At 37.4% G+C, this 18,401-nt stretch overlaps 1 protein-coding gene across 1 annotated transcript in view; it reads right to left on the bottom strand.

The window, feature by feature from the left end:
* Positions 1-18,401, bottom strand: part of ADCY7 (adenylate cyclase 7) — an 85,187-nt gene that overhangs the window by 40,593 nt on the left and 26,193 nt on the right. Inside the window, exon 3 of the mRNA XM_072422751.1 lies at positions 3,635-3,835. Coding sequence (XP_072278852.1) covers positions 3,635-3,835 — 201 coding nt within the window. The remainder of the gene's footprint in view (positions 1-3,634; positions 3,836-18,401) is intronic.

Here is an 18,401-nt window from a genome sequence, read left to right on the forward strand (position 1 = left end):
TGAAGTCTAGTTCATGTCAGGAAATAAAGTAAAAAGAACACAGTAATACAAACATTTCCAAAAGTAAACATAATTGGAATTCCTCATTAATGCACACAAACAAATAATATTTGTTAAACCTTGCATTTAGAAATATAAAATTACCCCTGAAAAAGCTCTTGTAAATGCAAACATGTAAAAAGCAACACTACAGCCAGAGGTGCAGATTTCTTGATGATCCACAAAATGTAGAAGTCATATAAACCTTTAAAATGCAGGGATAACTAAAACCTTGGTTACTTGATGATATTTGGAAGTTTTAATATGCCATGGTTTAGTTAACAATAGCATTTAAAGTGCTAACCACTTCTTGGTTCACATGCAGTGGAGAGAATTGAGGAACACATGTTCCCAAGTGTACTCCATCCATCTGTTCTCCATGAAAACCATGCATCCTCCAATGGTTCCGGGTTCATGAAGAAGCCAGTGGAGCCCTAGATTTGGAATGAGGATGCCACCAAACCCAAATCTAATGCAGAAGTGTAGGGAGCTATGTAGCTGCTTTAATAACTCAGGTGCAGAAGGTGCTGCAGCTACAAGATATAACTTTGATTAGCAACCTCCTACCTACTGAACTGCAGTAGATCAACAACCATTACACATTTAATAATGCAAAGGGTTAAATTGTTCACACTTAACATACCATGACCAGTGCATAAAAAATGTCATTGTAAGGTGATAATTTTAAAAGGTTTGATGAAATGAAGAAGTGAAATCAACTAGGCATGCAAGTTTTACTCACTGAATAAATATATGAACCTCATTCTGACAAATATTCATATTTCATCACATGTAGATCAATATGTTGCAAATCAAACCACAAGAAAAGGTTAATCTCAGGTTACTAATCATAAAAAAATTCAAGTGTAAGTAAGGCTATAGCATTCCATTTTCTTTTGAGAAGTGTATGTTTGTTTAATTACATCAGTATTTATTTCTTACAATAGAAAAAGCGCCATCACCACTAAATATAGAATGAACACTAGTAACTAAATATTGTGTCTTCTATTACCTTTTAAACCAGTTTCCAGTTAGATAACACAGATTACAAGAAAAACTCCTTCTATATACTTGTAATAAAAGCCACTCACATTTTTTACATCCTACACAGTGGAACCCATTGTGTACATGAGTGCAGCTGCACCACCTTTATGGTCATACAGATACCTGAACAACTTATCTCCTCCTTAATGACAACACCTGTTTCTCTTACAAAAAGCTTTACGAATATTGTAGAGGGTAAGAAAAATGTGGCCCTACAAAGACAGCAGCAATCAATTTTTCTTTAAGCACTGAAAAATGAATTAAATCTGCTTTACAGCAGTACTTCGTTTAGTTTCGTTTCGTCAAGGCTTTTTATATCTCAAATGTACAGAATAAAGGGAAATTGCAATGGTAATAGCTTACTTGATTGAGCATTGCTATATAATTAAAAAACATATAAAAAGGTCTACAGTCTTTAACAATGAGATAAACCCTTTTTCAGAAAAATTTTATGTCAACCCCATAGAAATGCCTGTCTCCCATTAAAACAGCTTGTCTCCCAAGAAGGGGCCAAAAGCACAGCAATCAGCAAAGTTCACCCTCCATGGCAGTTGTAGAGCTAATGGACGGGGAAGGTGGCACACCGCTGACCTGTGCACACATTCTGGTTTAAGGGCTTACTGAGAATTAAGTTCGCCTTTTATGTTTTAAACTCAAATTTTTACTTTACATATTAGGCTAGACAACCCTTATACATAAAGTAAAAATATTGTTTGGCGATCAAGAATGAATGGGAGCGCATGTATTCCCAGAGGTTCTTGGCTGCTCCTTCTGCCCAACATCGGCAAGGGGCACTTTCCTTCACTGAGGGGAAACAGATGCCACAATGCCACGATGTCACGCATGTGCAGTGAGATAGGTACTCTTTTTTTTCCACTTTTATAGGCTACATCACCCAATCTTGTGCCTGTGCTGTGCAAGATCGTGAGAGGTACCCAGGAAAAACAAGAAAAAGGCAGACGATGGCTGAAGAAAGCGCTTTCTCCGTTCCGGGATGAAGACTTCCAGGACGTTGCGGGACCTGATTGAAAAATGGTCCAGCGCATTCAAGGGATCTGCGGGATTGAAGGTAAGTGGGATTTCTGTAGTTTAGACTTTAGTTGTGCTTTAAGTAAATGGAAGGTCCACTTGCACAGCCCTTACAGTATAAGAACTTCAAGCCATTTAATGATACCAACTAATCCCAATGTCAGCCTGTGGTGCCTAGAAGAGAATTATATCATCATCCTTCAGGGAACATTCCTAATGATTTTGGAGCAGCTGAACTAGTGAGAAGATGCTTGTTTAATGGACTGAAGCATCTTCTTGTGGTATTTAACCTGTTCTACATTCACCATGAAAAAGATAAACCCTCTGCTGAAGTGCTACATTGTATATTTGCAAAATATGGCAGACTGCAGTCTTCTAGTCATCAAGAGCATGCCAAGAATATAAACCAAGTTACCATTACATTGGTCAGTGTACATTCATAAAAATGTTTTGCTGGCAGGTAAGGTGGATGCTTTTGCAGCATAAAAGACATACCGTACAAAACCTCTTCTGCAGTAGACACTACCTGCAAATAACCATTTTTGTACGAGTTTACTTACAGACTGTTAATAATCATCTACAGAATTACCTTCAATATAGTCTTATAATATACCTTAAAAGGGACTTGTTCAACCTAATGTTATATAAATATTATTGCTGAAGTAGATAATCTACATGCTGAAGGGCATGGCTGGAAAACAGGTCCTAAACTAGGTTTACAAAGTATAAAAACCACATGTTTTCCCTGTGTTTGCTGTGCCAGGATAATGACTGGTTAATGTCAACAGAAACATACAATGGATTTCTATTGTAGCATTCAGCCTGATGTTAACCCAAGGTTTAATTGGCTGTGCAGCAGGTGGATGTCTCGTACATTATTCAATGGCCATCAAATCAGCATGGACATAGTAAATTGCTCACAAAACCCGAAAATATTGTCATATTACCAGTTTTGTGATATTGGTAGAATGTTGCACTGCAGTCACCTAGTGTTCAGTTTTCATGCTGTTTGGTGCTAGTGCGAACCTGGTCTATAGCTCACAGCACAGCAAAAAGGCTTGGTGACTGTTTTTTAACCAGGCAAAGTATATTAAAAAAAAGCAATTTTCAATCATATCCTCAATTCCCAACATTTTTGGGGGGGATTTTTCTGGAGAGTTTTTCGTAAATAATACTGCTATACAGCATTTTTTACTGGAGATTCAATCATAGATTCTGAACGAGCTTTGATGGAGCAAAACAGTAGCTCCCCCACTACAAAAGTAAGTACAGTAAAATGTAAGTTGTCTATCCACATTTTAAACCAATCTCCCTTCTGTCTTTATTGCATGCAGGATTACATTTCTTTTTTTTTTTTAAAATGCACTTACAACTTTTTTTTATAAAAAGAACTGTCTTTTCTAATTACACATTAGTGCACATGTTATTTTACATCTCTGAAAAGAATTCTAAAGCAAAATTACATTACATTAAAGACATAACCATTGAGTGGTAAAATTAAGAACATATAACCGCAAATTACCTGGTCCCATGTCTGTACATTGTCGGGATTGTCATAAATTAAAACATATCCAATAGCAAGCAAACAGGCCCAGATCACCAAGGAAAATAGCCGCAGCCATTTTCGTCCAAATGATTCTGTGTACACCAATACATACAGCGCACAGAATATCACCAGGGCCAGGAACACGGTAATGATGAAGGCCAGATTTTGAGATGGGTCCTGTGGGAAGAAGACAAAGGAATTAATGTACACAATAATAGCACATACCCTCACATGTCCCTATGTTAATCTCTAAATAGTTTAGCAGGGTCCCCCTGCAAACCAGTAACGAACCTGGGCAAATCAAACTAAACACATGGATAAAAAAATGTCAAGGTACAGTCAGTAGGTATAGTCAGAAAGGAGGTATAACCAGGGAAAGACATATACAAAACTTGACTCTTCTTATAATGGAAGAACGTAGTCTAGACTCTTTTATTTCCTCATCTTCCCCACTGTTCTTTAATAACCCTAAAAAGCTATGAGAGATAATGGGGTCAAGCAGAGATAAAATGGAGATTTGTATAAGTCAGCTGTTAATATGTCTGCAGGACAGTGCTCATTTACTGATCAAGCTTTAATAGTTCGAATGCTGGTACAGGTACTTTGGGTCCATGGATACAGCCTCAAAGTACAACTCCCCCAGCCTCAATCAATCAGAAGGGCAACACCAGACAAGGCAAAAAGGGATAAGTGATCTGCAATCAGGCAAGTGTCCCTTTACTAGGCTAGAGTGCAGGAAACTGGGACGGTACCCAATAACATGTAGGTCCACTAGAAGACCTACCAGTTTTAGCGATCTACTTCCCAAGTGCTATCTAGGTTCCAGTTTGACTAACTGTAAGGATAAACTTTCACCACAATACTCTAGTTTCAGAGATGTGGACCTTTATCATCATGCCTTAAGCTAGGTACACATTTCCAATGGTTCCCGGCCGATATCGGGCGAGAATCTTGAGTCTGTACAGCACGCATCGTTCATTGTCCGAAGGACCATCCTGGCGGATCCACGGACGATGATTGATGAACGATCGTAATGTAAGGGAAGGGGGAGAGTGCGCAGGAGGGTGCCGCTTCGTCGCTCTCCCCCTCCCCTCTGCATAGTGCAAGAACGGTGCTGTATGTAAAGCACTCGTTCATGCATCGTGCAGGATTGTGAAAGATCCCTTCCAATGACTAAAATTGCGTAAAAGTGTGTATGTGGCTTTAGACAGCGGTTTGGGATCTAAACAGTTTGATTGTGATGATTTTCAATTTGACAGTTTGTTGCTAGAGAGGCATATGCAACCAAATGAAGACACGTGTTACTCTAGTTGAGTCGCATACACATTGCTTGTGTTCTGTGCTTGTATTGTTTTTATAATCAAACTCTGCACTGTATGTATGTTCTTTGTCATCCTAAAGCTCATTGCTCATTATTTTTAGTAAACTACAATATTCAGGTACTCAATGTCTGATCATTTTGCTAATTACGTTTTCTGTATATGTCTAGCAAAGCTGCCATCAGCACAATAAAGCCAGTACTCCTCCAGGGAACAGAGATGAGAACAGGGATGAAACACATCATTTGTAAACTTACCACAAAACATGAATCAGGGAGAGTAACAATTCCTATACAGAGCACATCTCCAAACCATTAGGTGTCCAAAAACAAGTCTACTCTGTGATGTAGGGGCAACAAAGGGAAGGCTAGAGTGAGATGCTCAGGTTTGTAGTGCATGGGCAGAAAATGGGTCTTCTAAGCTGTAGTGCATCCGGTGTTGAGCTTACTTTTCATCTTATGTTGTGCATGTTTTGCATGAAAAGGTTTTTTTTTTTTTAGCATTTTTGTATGTACAAGAATACACATTATAACCTGATTGTTAATGTTAACATACATGTGCAGAGCTAATGAGATTTATATATGTGGATTTTATTTTTGTTTTTGAACTTTTAAAAATATATTAGTTTACATTGCCATAGTGGCACCAATGATCTGCTATTTATAGGTTAAATAACAGTAAAAGTATAAAGCTTCAAATAGCCATAAACAATATGGTGGCAGTGCTAATCTCCGAATATCCTGATCATTTACAACTATTCTGCTTTTGCAGCTTTGTGTTTTTTATTTCTATTTTCTATTGGGAAAATAGAAATAAAACATATAAATGCATATAAATGGGAACATATAAATGCAAATGTTGTCATAAAGTTACACTCGTAATGCTCCCATTTAAAACAGAGTACAGCAATGGCAATGCAGATTTGGTTTATAAATGGCAAACCATTGGCTCCACCTAAATTTTAGAACTTGGAAAACAACACAATTCAAAGAGATCTTTAGGCATTCTAAAACTATTTCGGCTTGTCTAAGGTATTTTATAGCATTGACATTTTTTATCATAAATGGTACTTTTTGTTAATTTGTTTGACCCGTCATGTGTTCCTAATCACATTTCATACATACAGATGTAAGTGCTCACTCTACAGATTACTCCTGCCTGGGACCACGCATAGGCAGAGAGCCCGCTGGTCTATAGACGTGTGTGATGCCAGGAATTGCAGTAGCGGCGGGCCAGCTGCAGTTCATATTTAGGATTCCTTTGGCGGCCAAAAAAAGGATGTTGGGGGCCGGATTTGGCCCCCGGGCCAGAGTTTGACACCCCTGATCTATAGGAAATCATAAGTGCAAATTTATATGCAATGAGTGATGCAACATTTTTATTATTTTTTTTTTTTTTTTAAAGAGAAGGTATACTTTTGCTTTTATTTCAGAACATTATACATGTTATCTATGTAACTAAACAAAACATTTTACACCACAATAAATTAATTCTGCATAAAAACTTTTCCAAAGATATTTATTAAAAATTACATAGACTTGTGAAATAAAGAAGGACATCTGGCAAATGAAACATCAGCAGTGAGAAATGTTAGATAATGCAGTCCAGCTGATAAACATTTGCACACACATGTATGCATGTAATATACTTATCTATGCAAACAGAAAATGCTACCAATAATGCCCTCATATCTAGCAACAAAGCAATCACCCAGAAACCACCACCTCAAAAGAATAACTTGCCCTTTAAACATGTCATCTAAAGGTGTTGGATGAGAAGTGAGTTATAAGAGACATAGTGGTCATTTACAATGTCAGACAGGGATAGGTTATAGAGATTTCATATCTGTAAGTACATTCAATGGAGATTTAAAAACCTGGCGGTATAAGTCAGACATGTCATGTATCAACAGATAGAGATATTTAATGAGGTAAGCGTGAGCTTTTAGAAAGTGAAGAGTTCAGTGATAAGATGAGAAGCAGAATTACACCATATAAGTGAGGCATAGGAAAATTCTGAGAGGGTGTAATAAGAAGAAACTACCAAAAGTGTAACGTTTTTATATGTCATATGTAATATATATATATATATATATATATATATATATATATATATATATATATTATATGTAATATAAATATATGTAAATATATTGGCAAGAAAATCAATTGTATATACTAAATCCAAAATGAAGGATTGGTATTTCCAGTTGCTGGTAATGACCTTCTGCAAACATATTTATTTTAAATTTTTTATGTTTTATATATTAGTACACTTCATGTATTGGAAATAACTGGAACTGTCATTGCCATGTTAATAACGACCAGCAAAGTTGCAATGCTCAGGCCAAATCAGGTTAGAAATGTATGGACATTATACTTGGGATATAGTGCTGATAAAGCCAAGCAAGTGTGATAATATTTGTTGTGTATTCACTGTCTATTTTTTTTCTATCTGTCGTTTTGTCTTTTTTCCCGTTGAAAAAACGGTCTGGAATATTTTTTTAGTCCAAGAGGATAGTGAATGAGTATGTTTTCAAATGTTTTCATTATCCTAGCAAACAGTGTAAATTAGGCCAATTTCGGGATTATCAACATTAATGTTTGGATTTGGCACGTTTAATTTTTCATGACAATTATCTTTGTATAGTTTTTATCTTTCCACTGCCTGAGATGTATACGATCTTGCCACATGATTATGTTCAACTGGACAGATCGAACACTAAGTCGGGACTTTAAATTTGTTTGTATCCTTTTTTGTCTTTTTTACCATTATTGGTTAAAGTGTAATTCTGGAGTGGACAAATATTCTCAATTACAGATTATCTGTAAAAATTTTCCTTGCTCTCATCTGTAATGGTTGTTAGTGGGAACAAGATGTCCATGATGAACCCACAGCTTATGTTTTCTTATGGATTTCAGTTTCAAACACATGCACATTGTGTGTAATGCACTTGTAGTGGCATGTCCCTATAAGCTAAGTCCACTGTCTCCATTTCCATTGATGAGTTCTAAAAGCCAACACAACTTTTTGAACCTCACAGACTAAAAAATCCACAGAATCTGGACCGCGCATGCGTGGGGAGCCGTGTGTCACTCAAAGGGGAAGAGATGCCAAAATCTGCTCACTGTCGCATCACAGGTCTGAGCCTACGATGGAAGAATGGGCGGGTTGTTTCCATACCGGGTACATGATCATCAGGGTCAGAATGACCCCACTGGGAGATGCTCTGGCCAGAGCCACTGATCTTCATGAATTTCTCGCGGACCACCGGTTGGCAACCGCTGCTCTAAAATATCCTGGGAGCAAAGATACTTAACGTGGACCTATCAATGAGAGGTTATTGAAGCTGCCAATGCTAAATTTATGCTAAACAATGCTTATTGCCTGCATGTAAAGCTGATCTTTTCAGTAGTTTCAGTCACACACCAAAAACAAATATCAGAAGACTTGTTTGGCAGCAGAGGAGCTGAACACAAACTAGGCAACCTGGATATTTTTAGAACCAGGTTGGAAATGGCTTTAAGTACACCCAACCTGATCTGCAGAAATTGCAATACCCAGTATTAAGTCTATTATTACTACTAATACTAGCAAAATCAAAGGGGTTGTGTAGCACTGACACTAAACAGTGGAGGATTCTACATTTGCACAGAGACAATGGAGGTAATCTCAATTGAAACCATTTTGTCCTATTGATATATATATAGCCAGAGTTGTTCTTTAAAAGCAGTGAAGAGGAAAAGTTGTGGAGTCAAGGACTGAAAGCATGTCATCTTCATTTAATTTATTTTCTTTTTTTATTGTGACCATAAAATGTATGCAAATGGTAAAATGTGATCTCATCTTACTCTACTTTTCCCCTAGCTCTGTATAAATAATGCGGTTCTCATGTGTAATCCATTTTCAAGCATTTTTTATATTTTCATTTCTGCAGAGGTTTGCTTCTGTCAGCAAATAGCAGGTCACAACTGGAAAGGAAAAAACCATCACAGTGATTCATCTGTTACTTTTCATTTATACCAATCTATAACAGGGGATAGGATTTGTTTGGCTGTTATGGTCTTTGCAACAAAGTCTTGTTTCTACAATGTGATCTATGAGAAACAAGCCCAACTATCTTTTATTGTTTTATATCACACCCTGACAAAATGAAATGCTGATTGGCAGATATGGGATGTACTGACAAACATTAGGCAATGTATCTGAAGCTGATTGTTTCTAAGAAGATTGTTATTTGAATTGAATGATGAGGAGCTACAATGTTATGTATAATTTTTATGGAAATATAAACAAAATTACAACCACATGACATGACAAACAATAAAAAATTAGGGGGGGGGGGGGGTAAAAAAGGGTTGAAAAAATGAGGAAACAGATGAATATAGGATACATATCATTGGATATACAGCCATTGGGTTCATGTCGAAAAACACAAGTAAGTACAATGTCTACACCAGGGGTCGGCAAAGTTTCATGGCCACTACGCCATTTTTGGGGTGAGCGGGAGCACACTAGGCCGGACCCACCCTAATGGCTCTGCCCACCACCAGGGAACGCCCCCTGAAGTGAAATCCCTCTCCTCCGTATTCATTGCGGAGGAGAGGGATTTAACTTCAGGGAGCTTTCCCTATTTACCGGGAGTACCAACGCTGTACACAGTAAATAGGGGAGCAACTGCAAGGGGGTAGCACCACGGGTTACGGGCCGGCATTAGGCCGGATCGGCCAGGGGGCATTAGGCCGGATTGGCCAGGGGGCGTTAGGCAGGAACAAACTACCGGCTAGGCCGTATCTGGCCTAAAGGCCGGAGTTTCCAGACCCCTGGGCTACATAATAAGATTCAGTTTTTCTCAAAACCTTATTCTAAACCAGCTCAGATACGTTTGAATTTCAGGAGTATTTTTAGAAGTCTAAAAGTCCCCCGACATATTATCCTCGGATCCATGTATTTCCTACAATATTTGAGATTCCATTGCTTCAATCTTGGTAATTTCACACATCCATTCAGCGATAGTGGAAGTTGTGGTAGTGCCCCAGTGTCTAGCTATTATTCTCTGGCCTGCTACAATAAAGTGGCGGAGGAGACCTTCTTTATATTTTTATATGAGCCAAGCAACATCACCAATAACGTAACAGTAGGCCATGGTTGTACATCTGCCCCTGGATCAACCACTTAAATATAACTTGACCCAGGTAGCTCAGATGTTCACTTCCCTCCAAAAAATTTAACTTTCTCATAAACATACCGAAAGGGCCAATTATGGCTAGAAAATATGAAATAATCAAATAATATATCTCAAAACAGGCGATTAAATGCATATATAATAAATCAATTTACATAAATCATTAATATATATTGATAAACATCAAATTGATAACTTGGATAGATTAAATTTGTTTTTTTGTATAGCTTTGTTTATAATCTTTTTTTTTTTTTTTTTTAAAAGACATATCAATAAAATATATTTATTTTACATTTTTCATATTAGGCGCCTTAGGAGTCCTGTTGTGTTTGTGCATGTCTATGGAGATGATTAGTTTTTGGGATGTTATAATGTTATAATATTGGGATAAGTGAAGAGGGTACAGATTCAGTTGTTATTTTTAATGGTGTGGGGGTCAATAGCCTTCTTAGGGCCTCATTTGGCTTTATTCCAGCTTTCATCCTGAGTTTTTCTTTGTATTCACAAATGATAAAGCATTCATCCCTGCTGCTGCCTTTCACCAGACTTTCTACACAGTTACAGTGTTGTAGTCTGAAAGAAAAAGTATCTTTTGTTCCTGCAGCAGACAAATAGACTGGAGGTCAAAAACAACTTTTAAAGGCCCCATCACACCACTGCATGAGTTACCACAATAACACAAATGCGTGGTATGTTGTACATTACTATGCGTTATGCCTATAAAGACTTTTCTTTTAAAATAGGCCACCAGCACATCCAAAACTGAACCCAGTTCCTTTTTTATAACACAAAATTGGAACTTTGTGCTGCAATGCAAGTAATGTGCATTGAGCTGCATTTCTTAAAGGGAATTAGCGTGTCATTTATTTTATCCAAATAAGATGGCCGTCTGTGGTTACCATGTTTTGCTTTACTCTGCTTTGCCTTAACATATGGGAAAATGAATTTTACTACTAATTAATGCAACAGATAGGTGTGAAGCCAACCTATAAAAGGTAGATCGCTCTTAAAAAAAAAAAATACTGTTGCTGTATTTTGCGATATGTCAATGATTCATTCTTGCAGACAACATGTTACTGAAATTTTCACTTTTATAAAACAGAAAACCAACTAACAAGCCTGTTACCCATAAACACAAAACTGTTAAAATAAATAATTAATTGAAAAGAAACTGTGCTTCAATTTATCCTCGTAATTATGGATATATCCTTGTTACATAGGCTTTGTGATGAATTCAGGTTATTTACCTACATTTATTCAGCCACATAATCTCTGTAATCTATATTTGTCAGTAAAATGAGGAAAGAGTCAAAGTCAGAACTGAATACGTGCCAGCTCCTGGCTGTCAAAATTAGGAAGCTAGCATTAGATTTGATTCTGTTATTACAGCTGAAATATGTTTGTCATCTGATTGTCACAAAGGTTTGTTTTAATCATTGAGCTATTGAGGACTGCAAATCCTCTCTGACTGGTATTACTCGTCTATCTAGGATAAATTGTGAATGTCATTTTTCATTAAGAGTTTCAAACTTTTAGTTAATTTTTTAGGTAAATGTGTAATTTAGCTGGTGTAAAAAGTACTGGCTTGTAAAGTCGAATATATCAGGGGTCCCCAGTCCGCATCTGACAGCTGGGCCGTGAGAGCACAGGGACCAGCGGTGGTCTGCAGCTCTGGCCCGTGCACCCCCCAGCGGAGTCAGGAGAGGGACTTTTGACAAGTTATACATGAAAGGTTTTGTGGCTTTAGATACAGTATACATGAATTGGCTGCTAAGTTGACCACCAATTCTTAGATATCAAAGATTATTGAAATGCTCCAATTTTTGACTAAGGCAAAACTGACTGAAAGGTCTTAAAAAATTTGTCATAAACTTGCACGAAATCGACTGAATTTTCTGACCTAACTTATGTTCTTTTTAAATCTACGTTTGATATCTTTTTTTTTTTTAAATATATCAATATTTGATTAAATACCGTAAAAGACGTAATAAACGAACTGGAATAATAGACCATGGATGGCAAGAATAATTTATAAAACAACTTGTCTTGTATTAAGCAAAAATAACGGATTTGTTCTCAAAGAAGGCATATTGTATGAATACATTTTTAGGATAATTTCAGACTTGTGGTTGGCCACAACATTTTACCACGGGCTCCATCATGTTTCAAACTGCTCCTATTCAGTTGAATGGGAATTATTTTGTGCATGCAGCATTGGATGCAGTGGACTGAAGTGCAACTCCTGAAAATGTCATGTTACTTCTGGCTGTATAGATACTTTTTCTCCTCTGGAGAAAGAAAAACTTCACATCAACCATATCTAACCTCATTCAATTGCATGACAAAGCAGATTTCAAACACTGCAATTTACAGAACAGTTTTGAAGTACCGGTAGTTGGGGGCAGTTGGGAGCAGCTAAATTTGCAGTTTTCGCTGGGTGTTCTCTGTTATTAATTTGTACTGGAGTGATCCTACTTTTTGCCCCCCAGGATCTATCACATTTTGTCAGTCCAGAATTTTTCAAATGAGGATTCCTGAGTAGGTTATCCTGGGCCAAGTGCAGCATGTGCATGTTAAATAGTTAATACTCTCTGTTTGCAGGACATAACTGTTGTAATAATAAATACAGAAACACCTAAACATCTGATAGGAAAAATTGGGCATTTTTAAGCAATTATGACATTAGTAATTCTTTGACTCAAAGGGGCACACAATCCTATGTCACTAATAAATCCTGGGTGCATGTTTAGAGGAAAGCCAATAAATCTAAATGTTGATTCGTTGGCTCTTGGAAAAAACTGGAGATCCCAGAGGATACCAACTTGAAGATGGGGAGGAAATACAAACTCTATGCACACAGTGTTCTTGACACAATGGATTACATGAGTCCCTGGTTTTTAGATTGAAAGTCCAAAAACCATAACCACTATTTATGTACTGTGAGGGATTAGCATCAAATGTACTCGCTGCAGAGAGGTATTTCAGACTTAAGTTCAAATTTGACTCTGCCCACTTTTGTTCACAAAAACATCACTTAAAAGCAGTCTTCATGGCTTTTCCTTACAGGAAATCAGAGTCAAAGACAAAAAAGACCTAAACTTTGGAAGACCTCCTGGGCTCTCCCAGCATACAGGCTTCACACAGCCTGTCCAACTAAGCCACCCGACCTCAGACTTAAACGCCCCCTTGTTTCAAAGACATGCTCCTTTTATTATCATTGGTTGGGTGCTCCAAAGCCATACTCAATTGTTAGCCTGGCCTACCCATTCCTTCCAGGACACTCTGGGCCTAAATCCCAAATAAAGAGCTACACATCCACAGAGCAACACTTTAATTCATTTTCCAGATGAAACTAAAGTAGGTGATGCCAAATACCCTCTAAATTTGGCTTCATGCGTTACATAAATGTTTACGTACCATAGTAGAACAATTACACTTAGATCATAGACTACCGGTAGATTCATGGAGATTAGTAGACCAGAGACTTAATAATAGCATGCAGTACCAAGCCAAAATTTCTAAAGCAAGCATAAAACCTTCTTGTATTAATATAGGTATAGACGGCAGAGATGGAAACATAATCCTGCCTCTATACAAAGCATTGGTCAGACCACATCTGGTACAGTTCAGTTTTGAGCACCAGATCACAACATGGACATTGAGTAAATGGAGAAAGCGCAGAGAAGGTCAACTAAACTAATAAGAGGCATGGAGGAGCTATGAAAAAAAGATTAGCTGAACTGAATGTACGAGGCATACCCGGGACAACGTTTTTAGGCTGCAATTTGTCAGTAAAGGGGGTGCTTTATGGTTAGGCAGCAAGAAAAATGGAGGAGGGGGGCTTAAAGAAGGCAACAAGCAAGAAGCAGGCATCAGGAAAGAAGGAGTTTGGGTATTTTGCGCTTGATGTACAACTCACCAAATTAGGTAAATCAGTACAGCTATCGGATTTTTAAAACAATCAGTACTGATTACCTTGACAGGTCAGCAGTTCTATGCTTGTACTAAAGTGTGTACTGCCATGGCATGTTTGGGCTGGGGGGTTACCAGTACTCAGAACCAATCCATCATACAAATAGTAAAATAAGTTGCAACAGCTTTGGCCTCCAGCGATAAGGAGCAGTGGGGCCTCTATAGTCAAACTGTGTTCCTTTTTAGACCTCTTTTAGCCCAGACCTGAAACTGATGGCAACGACAGTTTAGCCCAGTGTTTCTTAACCAGGGAACCTTGAGCAATGAGCAGTTGGTGACTCTCAGGTCATTTTAACAGATTCAAATTATCTTTTTGGCATTCTGTATGGGTGGCAGTCATCCCAATGACAAGCCACATAAAATTCATTATTCCCACTTTATCCACCACTGTAAGCTGTGGATATAGTAATTACAGTAGGGGTTCCCAGAGAACCTGAAAGTTATTTTAAGGATTTCCCCCACTAAAAAGGTCAGGAAACACTGGTTTAGCTAATTGATGTTGTCACTAGTAAACAAACTGCAGGCAGAGGAAATCTTTGACTACTTGTTTCCCTGCCACACTGCATTACATAAAGTTAGTGAAAGTGAGTAATAAAAGACTACCTTGCCAGCAGTTTGTTTTCCAGTGACAGCTTTGATCAGCTAAGCAGTCCTTGCCATCAATCAGAGGCTTGCACTAACTGAATTCTGAACAGAACACAATTTAGCTACAAAGGCCCCACTGCTCCTCATCCCTGGGGGGACCCCTGCTGATGGGGGGGATTTAGAAACAGCTGCACATATCGCCCTATTGTTTATATGCTGGTGGGGTTGTAGGCACGGGTACCCCCCATCCTCACCAACATGCCACTGCAGTTCACACTTTATTCAACCGCACCAAACTCTGGTGGCAAGGGACCCCTTGAACCCCTGAAACACATTGGATTTTTATAACAGTCTTGATTAAATTGATTCTGAACTTCATATATTTTGCTTTTGACACTTTTTAATATTACATGACAGTACTTGGGAATAATGACTAGCAACTTAGACAATAATTGTTGCATTGTGAGCAGAAAAGGGTGCTGCCCTAATACATAGGGCAATTTTGGGGATCCAGGGATGGATCGCGACAGCAGGGAAGCCAATTACTCTGAAAGGAAACATGTCACATTGCCTAGAAGCACAGGTCTTCCCTTATGTGACCAGAAAAATTAATCAATAGCAGCAATCTTTGATAACCAAGCAGATGTTTGTCCATATCACCAAAACAACTGCATATGTTTATGTGAAGAGCGCTGTTTATAATAAAAACTGAGATACTAATAAAAACACCATAAAATTTCCACAAAACTCATAAAATATTTTTAGGGAAGGAAATACAGTAAATATAACATTTTAAAAAACAACTGCTGATAAAATGTTTGAAACAATCAAGACTCACAGCTTTATCAACATAAATAAAATAAACAGAAAAGGTTGATACAATAGAAACATCAATGTCACATACTATACTATAAGCATATAGTCTACAAAGCATACAAATAACACAATTTTCTTACACTTAGTTTTAAAAATAGAACTTGCAAAACATGAAACTGCCACAGCCGACTGCAAACATTCTGACAATGGCTATGCAAATCTGGTATCAGGCTCTAAATTACAGCTTTGACATCCTCTGTGACGATCCTATTTGTCATCTACTACTTCCAGCATAACTATATGTGAGCCATATCCCTCATATGCATGGTTGTACATAACATGGTGCATGTGTCAATATTTGCTTCTGCCTCCTACTAGCTTACTTTGATTACATGTCTTCCTATCAAAGGACCTTTACCCCCATATTGCCTACAACTCTGCATTATTTATTGTGCAGGCTTTGGGGTCATCTGGCCTATTGGTTGCCAACAGTGAGACCACCCCAATGTTCCCAATTTGGAAATGTCCACCATGCAAGCTACAAACACATCAGGCACTTCAGTTAATACCAAGTACATCCAGAGACAGTGATCTTGGCTGGAGCCATTGCCATGCCACAAACATCCATTACCATCCTAATCTTTCCTCACAGATCCTTTGCCCAGCTCAGGGATTCTCACAACATGATGACAACACATGCACTGAAGGCACTTGTTCACATTCATATTTTCAGCTACAACAAATTATTCTTCTTCACCAAATGACACATCAAAGAAACTCCCTAAGATGAAGTAATAACGTGATGCACATTTGTGAACTTGTATGTAGGACTGTGTACACAGTGTTTTATCATGAATTCTAAAAATAGCAGATTCTGCTTATCTTAAAAGGCGTGGATTCGCAAGAAAAAAAACTAAAACTTATTATAACTTACAGAAAGGTAGAAGAAAAATTGTGTGTGTAAATATTTTGTTAATGCCTGGTTATTCTGTGCTTTATATGTATTAGCTGTGAATTCAAAATCTTTATATAATAAATCACTTGCCCCACCTGCAAAGCAAGTAGCAAGAGAAGATCTGTGGTGCATCATGTTTTTAATTGTTTTGGATAAGGAAGGGAAGGATTTGGACTATTGTTAAGTTCTTTTGCTTTCTATGTGTCTCTGCTTAGTAGTCTCACCCTGTTTGTTCTGGAGACCATTGTCACAGAGATAGAAAGTGAACGTAACATTTTAGATTCACAAAAAATGGGAAAACCATCCTATGAGGACACTTGTCTTGGAATCAGCTGTTTAAAAAGACAATTATCCAAATTCTTGTTGTGTCTCCAGAACAGACAGTAAAGGGATATCCAATGATTATGGCTATACAAACACTTTTGTATACAGACCATACAGTAGGCATTAGTTAAGGGTTGACTCATAAAGCCATGATAATGCAGTGATTTTTGTTGGCCTATTTATAAAAATGAATAGTGGCTTTGTTTAAAACCAACTTATCACTTTCCTTTAGAGATACATAAAGTGTTTCCATGATGGACATCATCATAAATGCACAGAATTGCTGAAGTCACACCACAAATTACAGCTGTAAATCATGGTTTTCTTTGTGGTTTTATTAACTGGTCCCTAAGTGGCTAGAATATTTTTTCCATGCAGCCAGACAGCTTGGAAGTAGCCAAACAGAAATATAGATTTGGAATTTTAAAGCCAAATAAACAAATATGCAGATTTTTATAGCAGAGACATTATTTTCCCTCTTCCGCTTTTCTCTCTGTTCACCATCTTTGTTTTCCTAAATTCCCCATTGAGCAAAGATGCTGTAGCTAAATAAACCAGAAAGAAGAATGAAAGATGATGTCTCTGCTGGCAGGAGAGCTTGCAGATAACTCCTGCAGGTTAGTATAAAGTCCTGCTACAGACACTTAATATTTTCCTAACATTTGCAATATAGGCTATAATCTTAGATTACTAAACTATATTGTTTGTTATTTTTAAAAAGTCAAAAGAGTTTGTCCTAAACTTACTCAGATTTAATGATGCCAAAAGTTGCCCCCTTAGCTTCATCTGTACTACAGTGCTAAATCAGCTGCAACAGCTTCAGTAGACAATAAAAGGAGATGTCATTAGAAAAAAAATGGGCCAGAGAGGACCACTAAAAGAGTGGACGAAAACAGTGGGAGTGACCAGGACGTCTTCACCCTCTTTATAAAAACATAATTTAATATGTTGATGTTCTACAAAAAATTAATTTCCCTTTTATTAGATCTTTCATTTTAATTGCAATTAATCATATTTACATTTTTACAAGCTTTCAGGTTAAATAGCTATGCTATTGTTAAATTATTTATTAGACATTTTTTTGGGGCGTGTCTGCTTGATAAAATACTTTATCTTGTTTTACAATTGATAAAATGATGATAACTATATTGCATTTTGATATTAATTTACCCCAAATTAGAACTATGTCCTCCCAAAAAATAAATAAAAAAACAACTAAAAATATACTGTATATTATATATATCTCAGTCTACAAATATACCTGTTAATACCGGCTGTGAACTCCCTAATGTAGCTTTCTGTAATAATGGTGATAGTGTGGCAAAAGGCTTTGTTGTCACACCATCACAAGAAGCTATATTGGGGTACTCCACTGAATCAACAGGTATTTGTGGGACTTTGTATGTGGGCTACGAAGAAAATACAGGTGCAGACGTACTTATAATCAATTATTGCAGCAGATATTTATTTACTGGAGGCTAAATTTCTTAAATTACCAATACTGAAACTGACAAGCACATAAGGAAAGTCAGAATGTAATCTGCATAGTCAGAAAATACCAAAGCCATTAGATCAACATGTGAACCC

This window comes from Pyxicephalus adspersus, chromosome 9, assembly GCF_032062135.1.
Source record: "Pyxicephalus adspersus chromosome 9, UCB_Pads_2.0, whole genome shotgun sequence".
Taxonomy (NCBI): domain Eukaryota; kingdom Metazoa; phylum Chordata; class Amphibia; order Anura; family Pyxicephalidae; genus Pyxicephalus; species Pyxicephalus adspersus.